The following is a 19,271-nucleotide window of genomic DNA, read 5'->3' on the forward strand; positions in this document are numbered from 1 at the left end:
AACTACACTATACAGCAGAAAGCTACGTTACAATCGAGGTACTTTTAGTTTTTTTCTATATTTTTCAAATCATCCCAAACCAAAAGCATACATGTATGAAATTAAAACCTCACTGATGTACCTTGAAGGATATTTTTTTCTTTTAAGATTAAAAACGGTCACTGAATTTATCGATCGTCCTATAGGATTTTCAACAAAAATTCACAATTTTTTATAAACATTTACTTTGTTTACTTTTTATATCAAAGTTTATTGAAGGCCAAAATTAGACGTAATAGAACACATCTTTAGCTCACCTGATACAAATATGTTGATGAAAAGAATTTTGGCTGTAGGGTCAGTACCTACTGCGTGTTACTATTAATGGCTGTTTTGGCTGTAGGGTCAGTACCTACTGTGAGTTGCTATTAATGGCCGTTTTGGCTGTAGGGTCAGTACCTACTGCGTGTTGCTATTAATGGCTGTTTTGGCTGTAGGGTCAGTACCTACTGCGAGGTACTGTTGATGAATGTTTTGGCTGTAGGGTCAGTACTTTCTGTAAGTTGCTATTAATGGCTGTTTTGGCTGTAGGGTCAGTACCTACTGTGAGTTGCTATTAATGGCTGTTTTGGCTGTAGGGTCAGTACTTTCTGTAAGTTGCTATTAATGGCTGTTTTGGCTGTAGGGTCAGTACTTTCTGTAAGTTGCTATTAATGGCTGTTTTGGCTGTAGGGTCAGTACTTTCTGTAAGTTGCTATTAATGGCTGTTTTGGCTGTAGGGTCAGTACCTACTGTGAGTTGCTATTAATGGCTGTTTTGGCTGTAGGGTCAGTACTTTCTGTAAGTTGCTATTAATGGCTGTTTTGGCTGTAGGGTCAGTACCTACTGTGAGGTACTGTTGATGAATGTTTTGGCTGTAGGGTCAGTACCTACTGTGAGTTGCTATTAATGGCTGTTTTGGCTGTAGGGTCAGTACTTTCTGTAAGTTGCTATTAATGGCTGTTTTGGCTGTAGGGTCAGTACTTTCTGTAAGTTGCTATTAATGGCTGTTTTGGCTGTAGGGTCAGTACCTACTGTGAGTTGCTATTAATGGCTGTTTTGGCTGTAGGGTCAGTACTTTCTGTAAGTTGCTATTAATGGCTGTTTTGGCTGTAGGGTCAGTACCTACTGTGAGGTACTGTTGATGAATGTTTTGGCTGTAGGGTCAGTACCTACTGCGTGTTGCTATTGGCTGTTTTGGCTGTAGGGTCAGTACCTACTGTGAGTTGCTATTAATGGCTGTTTTGGCTGTAGGGTCAGTACTTTCTGTAAGTTGCTATTAATGGCTGTTTTGGCTGTAGGGTCAGTACCTACTGTGAGGTACTGTTGATGAATGTTTTGGCTGTAGGGTCAGTACCTACTGCGTGTTGCTATTGGCTGTTTTGGCTGTAGGGTCAGTACCTACTGTGAGTTGCTATTAATGGCTGTTTTGGCTTTAGGGTCAGTACCTACTGCGTGTTGCTATTAATGGCTGTTTTGGCTGTAGGGTCAGTACCTTCTGTGAGTTGCTATTAATGGCTGTTTTGGCTGTAGGGTCAGTACCTACTGTGAGGTACTGTTGATGAATGTTTTGGCTGTAGGGTCAGTACCTACTGTGAGTTGCTATTAATGGCTGTTTTGGCTGTAGGGTCAGTACCTACTGCTATTAATGGCTGTTGCTATTAATGGCTGTTTTGGCTGTAGGGTCAGTACCTACTGTGAGTTGCTATTAATGGCTGTTTTGGCTGTAGGGTCAGTACCTACTGTGAGTTGCTATTAATGGCTGTTTTGGCTGTAGGGTCAGTACTTTCTGTAAGTTGCTATTAATGGCTGTTTTGGCTGTAGGGTCAGTACCTACTACCTACTGCATGTGTTGCTATTAATGTTGCTGTTTTGGCTGTAGGGTCAGTACCTACTGTGAGTTGCTATTAATGGCTGTTTTGGCTGTAGGGTCAGTACCTACTGCGTGTTGCTATTAATGGCTGTTTTGGCTGTAGGGTCAGTACCTACTGTGAGGTACTGTTCAGTTCCTACTGCGTGTTGCTATTAATGGCTGTTTTGGCTGTAGGGTCAGTACCTACTGTGAGTTGCTATTAATGGCTGTTTTGGCTGTTTTCAGCTGTAGGGCTCATTAATGGCTGTTTTGGCTGTAGGGTCAGTACCTACTGTGAGGTACTGTTGATGAATGTTTTGGCTGTAGGGTCAGTACCTACTGCGTGTTGCTATTAATGGCTGTTTTGGCTGTAGGGTCAGTACCTACTGTGAGTTGCTATTAATGGCTGTTTTGGCTGTAGGGTCAGTACCTACTGCGTGTTGCTATTAATGGCTGTTTTGGCTGTAGGGTCAGTACCTACTGTGAGTTGCTATTAATGGCTGTTTTGGCTGTAGGGTCAGTACCTACTGCGTGTTGCTATTAATGGCTGTTTTGGCTGTAGGGTCAGTACCTACTGCGTGTTGCTATTAATGGCTGTTTTGGCTGTAGGGTCAGTACCTACTGCGTGTTGCTATTAATGGCTGTTTTGGCTGTAGGGTCAGTACCTACTGTAAGTTGCTATTAATGGCTGTTTTGGCTGTAGGGTTACCTATGGCTGTTGATGAATGTTTTGGCTGTAGGGTCAGTACCTACTGTGAGTTGCTATTAATGGCTGTTTTGGCTGTAGGGTCAGTACCTACTGTGAGGTGTTGTACCTACTGTGAGTTGCTATTAATGCTGTTTTGGCTGTAGGGTCAGTACCTACTGTGATGTTGCTATTAATGGCTGTTTTGGCTGTAGGGTCAGTACCTACTGTGAGTTGCTATTAATGGCTGTTTTGGCTGTATGGCTGTCAGTACCTACTGCGTGTTGCTATTAATGGCTGTTTTGGCTGTAGGGTCAGTACCTACTGCGTGTTGCTATTAATGGCTGTTTTGGCTGTAGGGTCAGTACCTACTTTGAGTTGCTATTAATGGCTGTTTTGGCTGTAGGGTCAGTACCTACTTTGAGTTGCTATTAATGGCTGTTTTGGCTGTAGGGTCAGTACCTACTTTGAGTTGCTATTAATGGCTGTTTTGGCTGTAGGGTCAGTACCTACTGCGTGTTGCTATTAATGGCTGTTTTGGCTGTAGGGTCAGTACCTACTGTGAGTTGCTATTAATGGCTGTTTTGGCTGTAGGGTCAGTACCTGCCGCGAGGTACTGTTGATGAATGTTTTGGCTGTAGGGTCAGTACCTACTGCGTGTTGCTATTAATGGCTGTTTTGGCTGTAGGGTCAGTACCTACTTTGAGTTGCTATTAATGGCTGTTTTGGCTGTAGGGTCAGTACCTACTGCGTGTTGCTATTAATGGCTGTTTTGGCTGTAGGGTCAGTACCTACTGCGACTGTTGATGAATGTTTTGGTACCTACTGCGTGTTGCTATTAATGGCTGTTTTGGCTGTAGGGTCAGTACCTACTGTGTGTTGCTATTAATGGCTGTTTTGGCTGTAGGGTCAGTACCTACTGTGTGTTGCTATTAATGGCTGTTTTGGCTGTAGGGTCAGTACCTACTGTGTGTTGCTATTAATGGCTGTTTTGGCTGTAGGGTCAGTACCTACTGCGTGTTGCTATTAATGGCTGTTTTGGCTGTAGGGTCAGTACCTACTGCGTGTTGCTATTAATGGCTGTTTTGGCTGTAGGGTCAGTACCTACTGCGAGGTACTGTTGATGAATGTTTTGGCTGTAGTGTCACTACCTACTGCATGTTGCTATTAATGGCTGTTTTGGCTGTAGGGTCAGTACCTACTGCGTGTTGCTATTAATGGCTGTTTTGGCTGTAGGGTCAGTACCTACTGCGAGTTGCTATTAATGGCTGTTTTGGCTGTAGGGTCAGTACCTACTGCGAGTTGCTATTAATGGCTGTTTTGGCTGTAGGGTCAGTACCTACTGCGAGTTGCTATTAATGGCTGTTTTGGCTGTAGGGTCAGTACCTACTGTGTGTTGCTATTAATGGCTGTTTTGGCTGTAGGGTTACTGCGAGGTACTGTTGATGAATGTTTTGGCTGTAGGGTCAGTACCTACTGCTGTTGCTATTAGGGTCAGTACCTACTGCGTGTTGCTATTAATGGCTGTTTTGGCTGTAGGGTCAGTACCTACTGTGATGTTGCTATTAATGGCTGTTTTGGCTGTAGGGTCAGTACCTACTGTGTGTTGCTATTAATGGCTGTTTTGGCTGTAGGGTCAGTACCTACTGTGTGTTACTGCTGTTGCTATGGCTGTTTTGGCTGTAGGGTCAGTACCTACTGCGTGTTGCTATTAATGGCTGTTTTGGCTGTAGGGTCAGTACCTACTGCATGTTGCTATTAATGGCTGTTTTGGCTGTAGGGTCAGTACCTACTGTGAGTTGCTATTAATGGCTGTTTTGGCTGTAGGGTCAGTACCTACTGTGAGTTGCTATTAATGGATGTTTTGGCTGTAGGGTCAGTACTACTACTGCATGAATGTTTTGGCTGTATTAATGGCTGCTATTTGGCTGTAGGGTCAGTACCTACTTTGAGTTGCTATTAATGGCTGTTTTGGCTGTAGGGTCAGTACCTACTTTGAGTTGCTATTAATGGCTGTTTTGGCAATAGGGTCAGTGCCTACTGCGAGGTACTGTTGATGAATGTTTTGGCTGTAGGGTCAGTACCTACTGCGTGTTGCTATTAATGGCTGTTTTGGCTGTAGGGTCAGTACCTACTGCGAGGTACTGTTGATGGCTGTTTTGGCTGTAGGGTCAGTACCTACTGTGAGTTACTGTTCATGAATGTTTTGGCTGTAGGGTCAGTACCTACTGCGTGTTGCTATTAATGGCTGTTTTGGCTGTAGGGTCAGTACCTACTGCGTGTTGCTATTAATGGCTGTTTTGGCTGTAGGGTCAGTACCTACTGCGTGTTGCTATTAATGGCTGTTTTGGCTGTAGGGTCAGTACCTACTGTGTGTTGCTATTAATGGCTGTTTTGGCTGTAGGGTCAGTACCTACTGTGTGTTGCTATTAATGCTGTTTTGGCTGTAGGGTCAGTACCTACTGTTGATGAATGTTTTGGCTGTAGGGTCAGTACCTACTGAGTGTTGCTATTAATGGCTGTTTTGGCTGTAGGGTCAGTACCTACTGCGTGTTGCTATTAATGGCTGTTTTGGCTGTAGGGTCAGTACCTACTGCGTGTTGCTATTAATGGCTGTTTTGGCTGTAGGGTCAGCACCTACTTTGAGTTGCTATTAATGGCTGTTTTGGCTGTAGGGTCAGTACCTACTTTGAGTTGCTATTAATGGCTGTTTTGGCAATAGGGTCAGTGCCTACTGCGAGGTACTGTTGATGAATGTTTTGGCTGTAGGGTCAGTACCTACTGCGTGTTGCTATTAATGGCTGTTTTGGCTGTAGGGTCAGTACCTACTGCGAGGTACTGTTGATGAATGTTTTGGCTGTAGGGTCAGTACCTACTGCATGTTGCTATTAATGGCTGTAGGGTTAGTACCTACTGCGTGTTGCTATTAATGGCTGTTTTGGCTGTAGGGTCAGTACCTACTGCGTGTTGCTATTAATGGCTGTTTTGGCTGTAGGGTCAGTACCTACTGTGTGTTGCTATTAATGGCTGTTTTGGCTGTAGGGTCAGTTCCTACTGCGTGTTGCTATTAATGGCTGTTTTGGCTGTAGGGTCAGTACCTACTGTGAGTTGCTATTAATGGCTGTTTTGGCTGTAGGGTCAGTGCCTGCTGCGAGGTACTGTTGATGAATGTTTTGGCTGTAGGGTCAGTACCTACTGCGTGTTGCTATTAATGGCTGTTTTGGCTGTAGGGTCAGTACCTACTGCGTGTTGCTATTAATGGCTGTTTTGGCTGTAGGGTCAGTACCTACTGCGTGTTGCTATTAATGGCTGTTTTGGCTGTAGGGTCAGTACCTACTGCGAGGTACTGTTGATGAATGTTTTGGCTGTAGGGTCAGTACCTACTGTGAGTTTTGATTAATTGATGTTTTGGCTGTAGGGTCAGTACCTACTGTGAGGTACTGTTGATGAATGTTTTGGCTGTAGGGTCACTACCTACTGTGAGTTGCTATTAATGGCTGTTTTGGCTGTAGGGTCAGTACCTACTGCGTGTTGCTATTAATGGCTGTTTTGGTGGTAGGGTCAGTACCTACTGTGTGTTTTGATTAATTGATGTTTTGGCTGTAGGGTCAGTACCTACTGTGAGTTACTGTTCATGAATGTTTTGGCTGTAGGGTCAGTACCTACTGTGAGTTTTGATTAATTGATGTTTTGGCTGTAGGGTAAGGACCTGCTGAGAGGAGCTGTTGAATCTGACTATGAAGTGCTTGTTCAGACAACCCGTTGTGATGAGGTCAGCATCAACATTAATGGTACACTTATCACCTTCAAACCACCTGATTTCTTACATGAAGGAAATGAATACCAAGTCGAGGTAAGCGAACCTTTCTCAGCATTGCTTCCAATATACAGCCTCATAAATAACATTGACCTAGTATTAAGATTAATGCTTTACATTAAATCATCGTAATCATCATAATGCTATTGTCTGTTTAGGTGTTGGTTGGAAATCTTCGACAAAATGTTGGTGCTATTTACTATGAGAAAGACCTGACAATCATCATCATCTGTGCCGTACTAGGTGCCGTGGTTTTGTCCATGTTGGTTGTCCTTACCTTCTGTATGGTCCGTGTACGCAAGAAGAACAGCCAAGTTTCCAAACTCCAGAACGATATTGTAGAAATGGAGAGCAACATCAGATCCAAAAGTCGAGAAGGTACATATACATTGAGGGTGTTTTATATAACTGACCAAATAGTGTTGACGTGATACTTCATGTGACATTTTATGGATTTTAAGCGGGTCTGCAATAAGTCAATACATCTTGGAAAGGCACAATAACATGGACCATAAAATCAATTTTTCGTGGTTTTTCCAGACCAAAAATATCACTGTGTTGTGGAAATTTGATTCTGTGGATAAATATGTAGCTATATAAATCTACTTATTTCAACAGTTTTTTGATGTATGAATTCATGGAATAAGAGTGTATTCATGAAATCAGCAAAAACCCCAACAAAAATTGATGGTTTTACAGTATTTTGTCAATTTGTTATTAACAAATACAAACTGGAACAAGCGACTTCAAAGAAAAGCTTGTTTGATAAACTGTCATTTTTCATCAAAAATTGTCACTTATGAGAGGATATGTGAAAAATCTTTAGAAAATTCATTAAGTTATAACATTTTGCCTTCATTTATTCTTACTCTGATCCAACAAAGAGAGAAGAAACCTGTTTACTGTAAATCACTTCTTTTTTGTGGGGGATTTATTTTGGCATTGCCATGCAAGGAGAGGTAATTGATTATAACAGGGTTGCCAGGTCAGTGAAGAGTCAGGAAAATTCATTATTATTTCTAGGTCAATGAAAAGTCAGGGAAATTCATTATTATTTCAAGGTCAGCAAAAAAGTCAAGGAAATTCATTATTATTTCTAGGTCAGTGAAAAGTCAGGGAAATTCATTATTATTATTTCTAGGTCAGTGAAAAATTCTGGGAAATTCATTATTATTTCAAGGTCAGTGAAAATTCAGGGAAATTCATTATTATTTCAAGGCCAGTGAAAAATTCAGGGAAATTCATTATTATTTCAAGGTCAGTGAAAAATTCAGGGAAATTCATTATTATTTCAAGGTCAGTGAAAAATTCAAGGAAATTCATTATTATTTCAAGGTCAGTGAAAAATCAGGGAAATTCATTATTATTTCAAGGTCAGTGAAAAATTCAGGGAAATTCATTATTATTTCAAGGTCAGTGAAAAATTCTGGGAAATTCATTATTATTTCAAGGTCAGTGAAAATTCAGGGAAATTCATTATTATTTCAAGGCCAGTGAAAAATTCAGGGAAATTCATTATTATTTCAAGGTCAGTGAAAAATTCAGGGAAATTCATTATTATTTCAAGGTCAGTGAAAAATTCAAGGAAATTCATTATTATTTCAAGGTCAGTGAAAAATCAGGGAAATTCATTATTATTTCAAGGTCAGTGAAAAATTCAGGGAAATTCATTATTATTTCAAGGTCAGTGAAAAATTCAAGGAAATTCATTATTATTTCAAGGTCAGTGAAAAATCAGGGAAATTCATTATCATTTCAAGGTCAGTGAAAAGTCAGGAAAATTCATTATTATTTCAAGGTCAGTGAAAAATTCAGGGAAATTCATTATTATTTCTAGGTCAGTGAAAAATTCAGGGAAATTCATTATTATTTCTAGATCAGTGAAAAATTCTGGGAAATTCATTATTATTTCAAGGTCAGTGAAATATTCAGGGAAATTCATTATTATTTCAAGGTCAGTGAAAAATTCTGGGAAATTCATTATTATTTCAAGGTCAGTGAAATATTCAGGGAAATTCATTATTATTTCTAGGTCAATGAAAAGTCAGGGAAATTCATTATTATTTCAAGGTCAGCAAAAAAGTCAAGGAAATTCATTATTATTTCTAGGTCAGTGAAATATTCAGGGAAATTCATTATTATTTCAAGGTCAGTGAAAAATTCAGGGAAATTCATTATTATTTCAAGGTCAGGGAAAAATTCAGGGAAATTCATAATTATTTCAAAGTCAGGGGAAAATTCAGGGAAATTCATTATCATTTTAAGGTCAGTGAAAAATTCTGGGAAATTCATTATTATTTCTAGGTCAGTGAAAAATTCAGGAAAATTCATTATTATTTCAAGGTCAGGGAAAAATTCAGGGAAATTCATAATTATTTCAAAGTCAGGGGAAAATTCAGGGAAATTCATTATCATTTCAAGGTCAGTGAAAAATTCAGGGAAATTCATTATTATTTCTAGGTCAGTGAAAACTTCAGGGAAATTCATTATCATTTCAAGGTCAGTGAAAAATTCAGGGAAATTCATTATTATTTCTAGGTCAGTGAAAAATTCAGGAAAATTCATTATCATTTCAAGGTCAGTGAAAAATCAGTGAATTTTCTAATTCCATGAAAGTCAGGAAAAATCATTTTGATGGTTGAATTTATTGTGACTAGAGTGGTCTTCTGATGTAATGAAAAGATAAAAACACAGAATGACTCTGCCAAACTTTCCTTGAATAAATCATAAATTTTTAAGATGTGGGTGGACTGGACGGCTGGAGGGGCATGTGTGGAGACCGTTTAAATAAACTTTTTTTGGTCAGGGACAAAATAAAATTTTTTCAGGGAAAAGTCATTGAAGAGTCAGGGAATTTTACGTTTGCTGCAGGCTAGGGACCCTATATAATTACTCATGATTATTTATACAAATATAAAACTCTAGATGGCATCATCCATGTTGATTCTGTTACCAATATTGGAGTCTGGCAGAGTCCATGTCTCTTATTTTTCATCATTAGTGACTCTAAAGATGTCTCTAGATCAGTGTTTATCAAATTATGTATTCTCAAATCTACTTGATTTACAGTATAATACCATACAAATGTCCATAAGTGTGAATTGTTTCAATATGACAGCAATTCATTCTGAAGTAAACTAGTGGACAAGCTGCTAGAGATACCTTACAACAGCGTCTGAAGATCCGAATTTTACTGACCTTTAGTGTAGTTTTACAAAAAATATCAATTTGTTTATCATTTAGCGGTGTTACAAACTTTCAGGTATATATATCTGATGGCTGTAATATATATGTACATAAAAGCACTTGTCTTTACCGAGTTTATATGACAAGGATGTGTTTTTGGTCTTAAGTATTTGCAGACATGCAGATGAGCATGCAGGACATCAAAGGTGATTTAGTGACAACTGGAATCCCATACTTTAACTATCATCACTATTCGTTCCATGCCCTGTTCCCGAAGCTGAAAGCCGGAGAGAGTATTTACTATCAGTCCAGTGCCATGGTATGTCTTAACTCTCAAGTGTATTTCATAAGTGATTTATTAAATGAGAGACTGTCATAAGGATAGGGAAATTCAGGGTGGGGCAGGGGGCTTTACCATGTCCATGGTAAAGTGAAACAATATTGCTATTTTCATGTTAAATTAACTTTATTCACAAAATCATTTTAGCATATCTGGCTTCGTTTGTCTACAAATGTTAATTGTTTTTGCGTCTTGAAGTCTTTTTATTGTCTTTGATACAATAACTTATTTTGTACTATGATGGAGTGTATCAATTTGCCTCGGGCGACTATCTTTCTAACCCTTATGTGATGATGGGATGTCTCCTTTTGCCTAAGGGTTAGCTGTAGCTATTATCACTATCTAAAGGAGCCTGGTTTGTCTCCATGACTTGGGTTTCATGATGTTGCTTTGTTTTATTGCAGACTGATATTACTCCTAAGGTACGGGTTTGTGATAGATGTTTATATAGCACACCTTAACTATAAAATACCTGTAAACAAATATCATAAACAAGAGTTATTTCACCTTATATATGAAGTATTGTCTAGCAAGACTCTCTGATGTCAACTTTTTGTTTGTATCCTGAAGGCGTAAACTATTATGAATCCATGCACTCCTAATCCTCATTTGATCTTGAAATCTATTGAGAACATATTGATAATATGAAACGTTTCCTGTTCTGTACTAAACTAACTATTTATTAATGTCTATACTTTGTATTTATTTCATACAAAAGTTCTTTGTAAAATTTACTTCAAAATACATATTACTAAGAATGTCAATTCAATAGAAATTACTATTTGATTAATTATCGAATTCATATATATATATATTAGTTTTAATAACCTATTACGGATTAAGTTAAGATTTCACTTTTGTGATCGCAATCATCTACATACCTTCACTCCCACAAAGAAGTTGTAGGTGGGGGAGTGTTAATCTGGAATTAGCTCTTCTGTTCCTCTGGTAACCTGAGTACCAGTTGACTTGAGATTTGGTTAGCACCTTTATTGAATGGTACCATTTAACATGGTTTTCTGCTTCTTTTCCTAAAACCCATTTTTTGGGGTTTGATTGGTGCTGTGTTTCTGTGTTCAGCACTGCTGAGTGAGCTGTAGCTGACAATGGATTTAGAAGGGTGATTTCTTGCAGAGATACAATATTACTAGGGGTGTTTAGGACACATCAAATAACAACGGAACACTGACATATGATTACATTGAAATCACTGTTGTTTATTAATTTGTTGTCATGGTTCTAGATTTAACTTATTTATTGCTGGATATAGGACGTTGATTCCTAGCATGGTCATTTTGTTCAAGGTCATGATCTGAAATCATTTCATAAAATACAAACTGATGAATTATTATGTTTTAGAATCTAGTTTTCAACTGTTTTTGGCTTATTCATTGAGTTTTCACCAAATTTGGTATATATAGGTCTTTACATCTGTGTGTATGGGGGCGGGGGATAACGTTTATCATCAGAATGCAACTTCTACTTATCACTAAATTAAATTATAATTATAATTCATAAAAATTTCTCATCATCTAAACTTACTTCTCTCATGCTTAAATATGTGTGGCTTTGTAGAAAAGGAATACAGTGTTTTCTCAAGTTTACTATGTGTTAATTCTAGTTTACAAGTTTACAATTTTATGTATCAATTATCACACAATAATAATGTTACAAAATATCATTATTCTGTTCATCCTTCTATGTTAACACAGAAAATCACTTATATATCCGTAGATATGATAATAGTGTAATATAGCATGTAGGTGCTGGTTGGTGATTTTATGTAAAATATATTTGATTTTCTAAGCATTTTTATATTCTCAATCCTCTGTATACTAAGCTAAAACAGTTTTGCAGTAATTGTATTGGACCTACTTTTGTTGACAGTTATATTTAGTACTTATTGTATCTAAATGATTATAATGCCCTGTCTGTATGGTAATTTTTTTTCATTATAAAACTTGTATTACATACACATTATTTTATGAACAGTGCCAGATGGAAGACATTTCAATGCTAGCCCCAAAAGGAATCCTGGCATTCGAAGAATTATTGAAGAACAAATTCTTCCTTCAGTCTCTAATCAGAACTATGGAGCGACAGAACAATTTTTCTGTTCAAGAGAAGTGAGTATTAGATTTGGACCTCATGATAATTTCTGTAGAAATGTGACAATATAACCATGACATTTGAACTGAACTGAAGAAGATACTGTAGGATTTATATTTTCAACACAAAATATTTAATGCAAGTGTGATAAGTTTAATTTTCACATACAAATTTATACAGTCATTGCTTTATTGTTGTACCATAAACATTGTGTTGATCACAGATTCTGTTTCTGTTCTTTATAACAGCTTTAACAGCAGATGCAAATATTATTAAATGTACTAATATATTACAACTTGATTATGTAGTAACATTTGATTGCTAGATTGAGCAAATTTTTAATATCTAGAATATTACATGAATTGATGTTTTGGTTTATTCAGGGCAGAATTTTCATCACTGCTGACTGTTATATTGTTAGGAAAGATGACCTACATATCACAGTAAGTATAAACCCTAGGTGACCTACTTATCAGAGTAAGTATGAACCTGAGATGACCTATTTCTAGAGTAAGTATGAAACCAAGATGACCTACTTGTCACAATAAGTATGAAGCCCAGATGACCTATTTATCACAGTAAGTATGAACCCATGATGACCTACTTATTAAAGTAAGTATGTACCTGAGATGAATTACTTATCAGAGTAAGTATGAACCCCAAATAACCTACTTATCAGAGTTAGTATGTACCTGAGATGACCTTCTTATCAGAGTAAGTATGAACCCGAGATGACCTACTTATTAGAGTAAATATGAACCCAAGATGACCTACTTGTCACAGAGTAAGTATGAACCTGAGATGACCTACATATCAGAGTAAGTATGAACTCCAGATAACCTACTTATTAGAGTTAGTATGTACATGAGATGACCTACTTATCACAGTAAGTATGAACCCCAGATGACCTATTTATCACAGTAAGTATGAACCCATGATGACCTACTTATTAGATTAAGTATGTACCCAAAATGACCTACTTATCAGAGTAAGTAGGTACCTGAGATGAACTACTTATCAGAGTAACAGGGCCTACATCATTATTGTAGGCATAGAAATGATAACGACTCAGCGTTGAAATAGGTGTTTCACTGTTGATAATTTATTTTGTGTTTTATTTAGTAATGTGAAGATGATTATTGAAATCTTTTTACAAATGACAAAGTTTTCAGACAATTATCATATTGCACACTATTTTGGAACATTTTATGCAGGATGGTATTGTCAATAGGATAGAAGTTCTTATAACACAACTAGTAGAAAATTGGAGTGTGAGTTGTCAATGACTACACAGTCACCTGTATCAGACAACTGACCAGAAGAAAAGGACCAGTTCTCATCCCTTATATCAAAGGCCTGTCAGAAACCATTCAGAGGATTTACCATGGTCATGGCATTGCAGTGACCATGAAACCTCACAAGACTCTCCGACATATCCTAGTCCAACCTGAGGATAAACCACCCATAGAAAATGTCGCAGAATGTGTATACAAAATTGGATGCAGGAGATTTGGGGTCTAATCAATGAATATTAAAACCATATGGAATCCCAAGAAGGCAAAAAATTACACACGAATAGAATGAAAACATTCACAATCCCTGATCAATAAATCTGCACTAACAGATCATTCCACGCAGCAAAATCATACGTCACGGATCAATAAATCTGCACTTACAGATCATTCCACGCAGCAAAATCATATGTCACGGATCAATAAATCTGCACTTACAGATCATTCCACGCAGCAAAATCATACGTCACGGATCAATAAATCTGCACTTACAGATCATTCCACGCAGCAAAATCATACGTCACGGATCAATAAATCTGCACTTACAGATCATTCCACGCAGCAAAATCATATGTCACGGATCAATAAATCTGCACTTACAGATCATTCCACGCAGCAAAATCATACGTCACGGATCAATAAATCTGCACTTACAGATCATTCCACGCAGCAAAATCATATGTCACGGATCAATAAATCTGCACTTACAGATCATTCCACGCAGCAAAATCATACGTCACGGATCAATAAATCTGCACTTACAGATCATTCCACGCAGCAAAATCATACGTCACGGATCAATAAATCTGCACTTACAGATCATTCCACGCAGCAAACTCTATGACCAAGTGTTAAACAAAGCATAGCTGAATTGACTACAGTACATTGTTACCATCTGGTGTATGGTTTGGTCTGTAATCTGTTTACCATCTCGTCACACTATTTTTGACCTTAGTGTACAGGATTATAGTGCAGCCGAAAAAGTTGGTCAATGTTGTACCATCTTGCACACTACTCACGTCAGTGCTAGTAGGCTCCACACTGGTCATTTGTCTGATGAGGGTGACCTATAGTCATTGAAACATCACACTCCAATCTGCTACTGATTGTGTTATAAGAACTTCTATTCTATTCACACTTAGCTCTCTCACTCTTTGTGATTTTCATTGCCAAATTATCACAGTTCATTGCTTACATCAAACCTACTCATTCTTTTTTCTTTTCTTTTGATCTTTATTATTTTTCAACTTTTTTTTTACTTCAGAGTGATTGAAGAACTGCTGCACAAACTTATTGCTGGTGCTTCACGTAAACAGTACAAAGTACTGTTTAGGAGGTAGGTCAATCTGTATGTTCCAAACCTGACAATGATTAGGAGGTAGGTCAATCTGTATGTTCCAAACCTCACATTGTTTAGGAGGTTGGTCAATCTGTATGTTCTAAACTTCACATTGTTTAGGAGGTAGGTCAATCTGTATGTTCCAAACCTGACATTGTTTAGGAAGTTGGTCAGTCAGTATGTTCCAAACCTCACATTGTTTAGGAGGTTGGTCAATCTCTATGTTCCAAACCTCACATTGTTTAGGAGGTTGGTCAATCTCTATGTTCCAAACCTCACACTGTTTAGGAGGTTGGTTGATCTGTATGTTCCAAACCTCACACTGTTTAGGAGGTAGGTCAATTTCTATGTTCCAAACCTCACATTGTTTAGGAGGTAGGTCAATCTCTATGTTCCAAACCTCACATTGTTCTATATACATGGATCAAAACAGATGAACTTGGGTCCTGACTTATTTTCATTTTCCCCACCCATTGATATTCAGGTGTGTTCTGTCTATCCGGATGCTGCTGTCAGCATATCTTTAAAAGGACTGATTGAATTTTCTTTAAACTTGATTGGTACACTTGTTACCATAATCCCTTGCCCAAGTTTGATTAATGGTGAATTCTATGCATATTGAATGAGACTGCTGTGACTTGATTGGCTGGTTTCTTTAATCACTCTATGGGAATGCTTCCTGTATATTATCTTATGAAGGAATTTTAGGAAACTTGCTTTGTAGACTTATTACCTTTTTGTTCAAGTTCTAATGTCAGCAAACTATATGCGTACAGTATTTCATGTGACTGCAGTGACCTGGTTGGCTGATATCTTTCTGTACTTTAACTGAATGCTTTCTGCAAGTTATCTTTTGAAGGAACAAATGAATTATGACGAGACGCGCTTGGTAAACTTGTTTCCTTATCCCCTTGTTCAAGTTTTGATTATCGGCATTTTCTCCAATTTATGAAGCTGCTGTGACCTGATTGGCTGATATATATCGCATCATATCTGCCATATTGGAATTTTATAATTTTTGAAATAAGATATCAGTTCACACCTATAGACCATGTCTTAAAAGACATTTAAAAGACTGTAAAGATATATCTTACCAATTCGGAAATTCAGACGCCATAAAATCACTGAAGAAGCATAAAAAAAAGAAACAAAACAATAACAATAGGTCTTTTCACAAGTTAGTAAAAAGCCCTAATAAACCTATGACAGTGAATCTTCGAAATGTTTTTAGAAGTCTGATGTAAGAAGTGATGTTGCACTATCATCGGTTGTGATTTGTTTTCCTGATAGTAACTTTCCTGTAATTTTACATATCTGACCATTAGATGCTGTATTGTATGTTATTAATGTGTAAACCATTTCACTGTGTTGTCATACTTAAGCAGTAAAAGAACCATTGATTGACCAGCATCACTGAAATTAAGTAACAAATATTCTATCATTACCATTGAATAAAAGAATGTAGATGTATGATTAGCCTGTTTTAATATTCACAGTGTTATGCTACTGCATCGTTATTATACTGATCACTTTCAACAGAACATTAATCTTAACATAAACAAGAAATGGTTTCAATACTTTAGTGTTCCATGTTGCTGACTTTAAATGTATATATTTTACAAATGTACATGGGTGGGGGATCTAAATGACTATGTACTTGCAATCTTTAAGGTCTTTCTGAAACACATTTTAAGTTTCACTCCAGTCCTGAGAAATTGAAAAGAACGATATTGTTTTTGTTACGTTTACTACTGAAATCTTAAGATGATTGTTCCCACAACAAATACTGGTATCATTTACATGTCTGAGTTAAATAACATGCCAGGCCCTAGGGACCTCTTGTGTGTTTGCATCTCTGGAACCATTAATTGTGACATCACTTCTCAAGGAAGCTTATTTCTGCTTATTGAATATCAGTTCTGTACCTTAAGATCAGGGGAGATAACCCACAACCAGAAAGCTATATTTGTACCCAATACAGGTATTTCTGACCAGTACCTTTACAGTGATATTCTTGGTTTCAGGTCAGACTCCATCACACAGAAGCTGCTATCTGATTGGATGAGCCTATCATTGTTTCCTTACCTTAAGGTTTGTTAAAATATCAATGGCACTTTAATCTAACAACTACTACATAAGAATGTTCTACCTACCCACACCCATACAGTAGAATGTTCTACCTACCCACACCCATACAGTAGAATGTTCTACCTACCCTCACCATACAGTAGAATGTTCTACCTACCCACACCTATACAGTAGAATGTTCTACCTACCCACACCTATACAGTAGAATGTTCTACCTACCCTCACCCATACAGTAGAATGTTCTACCTACCCACACCCATACAGTAGAATGTTCTACCTACCCACACCCATACAGTAGAATGTTCTACCTACCCTCACCCATACAGTAGAATGTTCTACCTACCCACACCCATACAGTAGAATGTTCTACCTACCCACACACATACAGTAGAATGTTCTACCTACCCACACCCATACAGTAGAATGTTCTACCTACCCTACCCTCACCCATCACCCATACAGTAGAATGTTCTACCTACCCTCACCCATACAGTAGAATGTTCTACCTACCCACACACATACAGTAGAATGTTCTACCTACCCACACCCATACAGTAGAATGTTCTACCTACCCACACCCATACAGTAGAATGTTCTACCTACCCACACCCATACTGTAGAATGTTCTACCTACCCTCACCATACAGTAGAATGTTCTACCTACCCACACCAATACAGTAGAATGTTCTACCTACCCACACCAATACAGTAGAATGTTCTACCTACCCACACCCATATTGTAGAATGTTCTACCTACCCTCACCATACAGTAAAATGTTCTACCAACCCTCACCCATACAGTAAAATGTTCTACCTTCCCACACCCATAGAGTAGAATATTCTACCTACCCACACCCATACAGTAGAATGTTCTACCTACCCACACTCATACAGTAGAATGTTCTACCTACCCACACACATACAGTAGAATGTTCTACCTACCCTCACCCATACAGTAGAATGTTCTACCTACCCACACCCATACAGTAGAATGTTCTACCTACCCTCACCCATACAGTAGAATGTTCTACCTACCCACACCCATACAGTAGAATGTTCTACCTACCCACACCCATACAGTACCCTCACCCATACAGTAGAATGTTCTACCTACCCTCACCCATACAGTAGAATGTTCTACCTACCCTCACCCATACAGTAGAATGTTCTACCTACCCACACACATACAGTAGAATGTTCTACCTACCCTCACCCATACAGTAGAATGTTCTACCTACCCACACCCATACAGTAGAATGTTCTACCTACCCTCACCCATACAGTAGAATGTTCTACCTACCCACACCCATACAGTAGAATGTTCTACCTACCCACACCCATACAGTAGAATGTTCTACCTACCTACCCTCACCCATACAGTAGAATGTTCTACCTACCCACACCCATACAGTAGAATGTTCTACCTACCCACACCCATACAGTAGAATGTTCTACCTACCCTCACCCATACAGTAGAATGTTCTACCTACCCTCACCCATACAGTAGAATGTTCTACCTACCCACACCCATACAGTAGAATGTTCTACCTACCCACACCCATACAGTAGAATGTTCTAACTACCCACACCCATACAGTAGAATGTTCTACCTACCCACACACATACAGTAGAATGTTCTACCTACCCACACCCATACAGTAGAATGTTCTACCTACCCTCACCCATACAGTAGAATGTTCTACCTACCCACACACATACAGTAGAATGTTCTACCTACCCACACTCATACAGTAGAATGTTCTACCTACCCACACCCATACAGTAGAATGTTCTACCTACCCACACCCATACAGTAGAATGTTCTACCTACCCACACCCATACAGTAGAATGTTCTACCTACCCACACCATACAGTAGAATGTTCTACCTACCCACACCATACACACCCCATGCAGTTGAATGTTCTACCTACCCACACCCATACAGTAGAATGTTCTACCTACCCACACCCATACAGTAGAATGTTCTACCTACCCACACCCATACAGTAGAATGTTCTACCTACCCACACCCATACAGTAGAATGTTCTACCTACCCACACCCATACAGTAGAATGTTCTACCCTCACCCATACAGTAGAATGTTCTACCTACCCACACCCATACAATAGAATGTTCTACCTACCCACACCTATACAGTAGAATGTTCTACCTACCCTCACCCATACTGTAGAATGTTCTACCTACCCACACCCATACAGTAGAATGTTCTACCTACCCTCACCCATACAGTAGAATGTTCTACCTACCCACACCTATACAGTAGAATGTTCTACCTACCCACACCCATACAATAGAATGTTCTACCTACCCACACCCATACAGTAGAATGTTCTACCTACCCACACCCATACAGTAGAATGTTCTACCTACCCACACCCATACTGTAGAATGTTCTACCTACCCACACCCATACAGTAGAATGTTCTACCTACCCACACCCATACAGTAGAATGTTCTACCTACCCACACACATACAGTAGAATGTTCTACCCCACACCCATACAGTAGAATGTTCTACCTA

The 19,271-nt window shown here is 38.4% G+C and overlaps 1 protein-coding gene across 1 annotated transcript in view; it reads left to right on the forward strand.

Moving 5' to 3' along the window:
• Positions 1-19,271, forward strand: part of LOC132564196 (plexin-A4-like) — a gene marked incomplete at its 5' end in the record, with an annotated part of 64,915 nt that overhangs the window by 27,065 nt on the left and 18,579 nt on the right. The window contains 7 exons of the mRNA XM_060228873.1: positions 6,256-6,408; positions 6,531-6,750; positions 9,726-9,877; positions 11,891-12,024; positions 12,391-12,450; positions 14,564-14,635; positions 16,663-16,729. Of these exons, the coding sequence (XP_060084856.1) occupies positions 6,256-6,408; positions 6,531-6,750; positions 9,726-9,877; positions 11,891-12,024; positions 12,391-12,450; positions 14,564-14,635; positions 16,663-16,729 (858 nt within the window). The remainder of the gene's footprint in view (positions 1-6,255; positions 6,409-6,530; positions 6,751-9,725; positions 9,878-11,890; positions 12,025-12,390; positions 12,451-14,563; positions 14,636-16,662; positions 16,730-19,271) is intronic.

The sequence above is a fragment of the Ylistrum balloti genome, unplaced genomic scaffold (genome assembly GCF_031769215.1).
Source record: "Ylistrum balloti isolate Yb309-2 unplaced genomic scaffold, AGI_CSIRO_Ybal_v1 Utg372050, whole genome shotgun sequence".
Taxonomy (NCBI): Eukaryota; Metazoa; Mollusca; class Bivalvia; order Pectinida; family Pectinidae; genus Ylistrum; species Ylistrum balloti.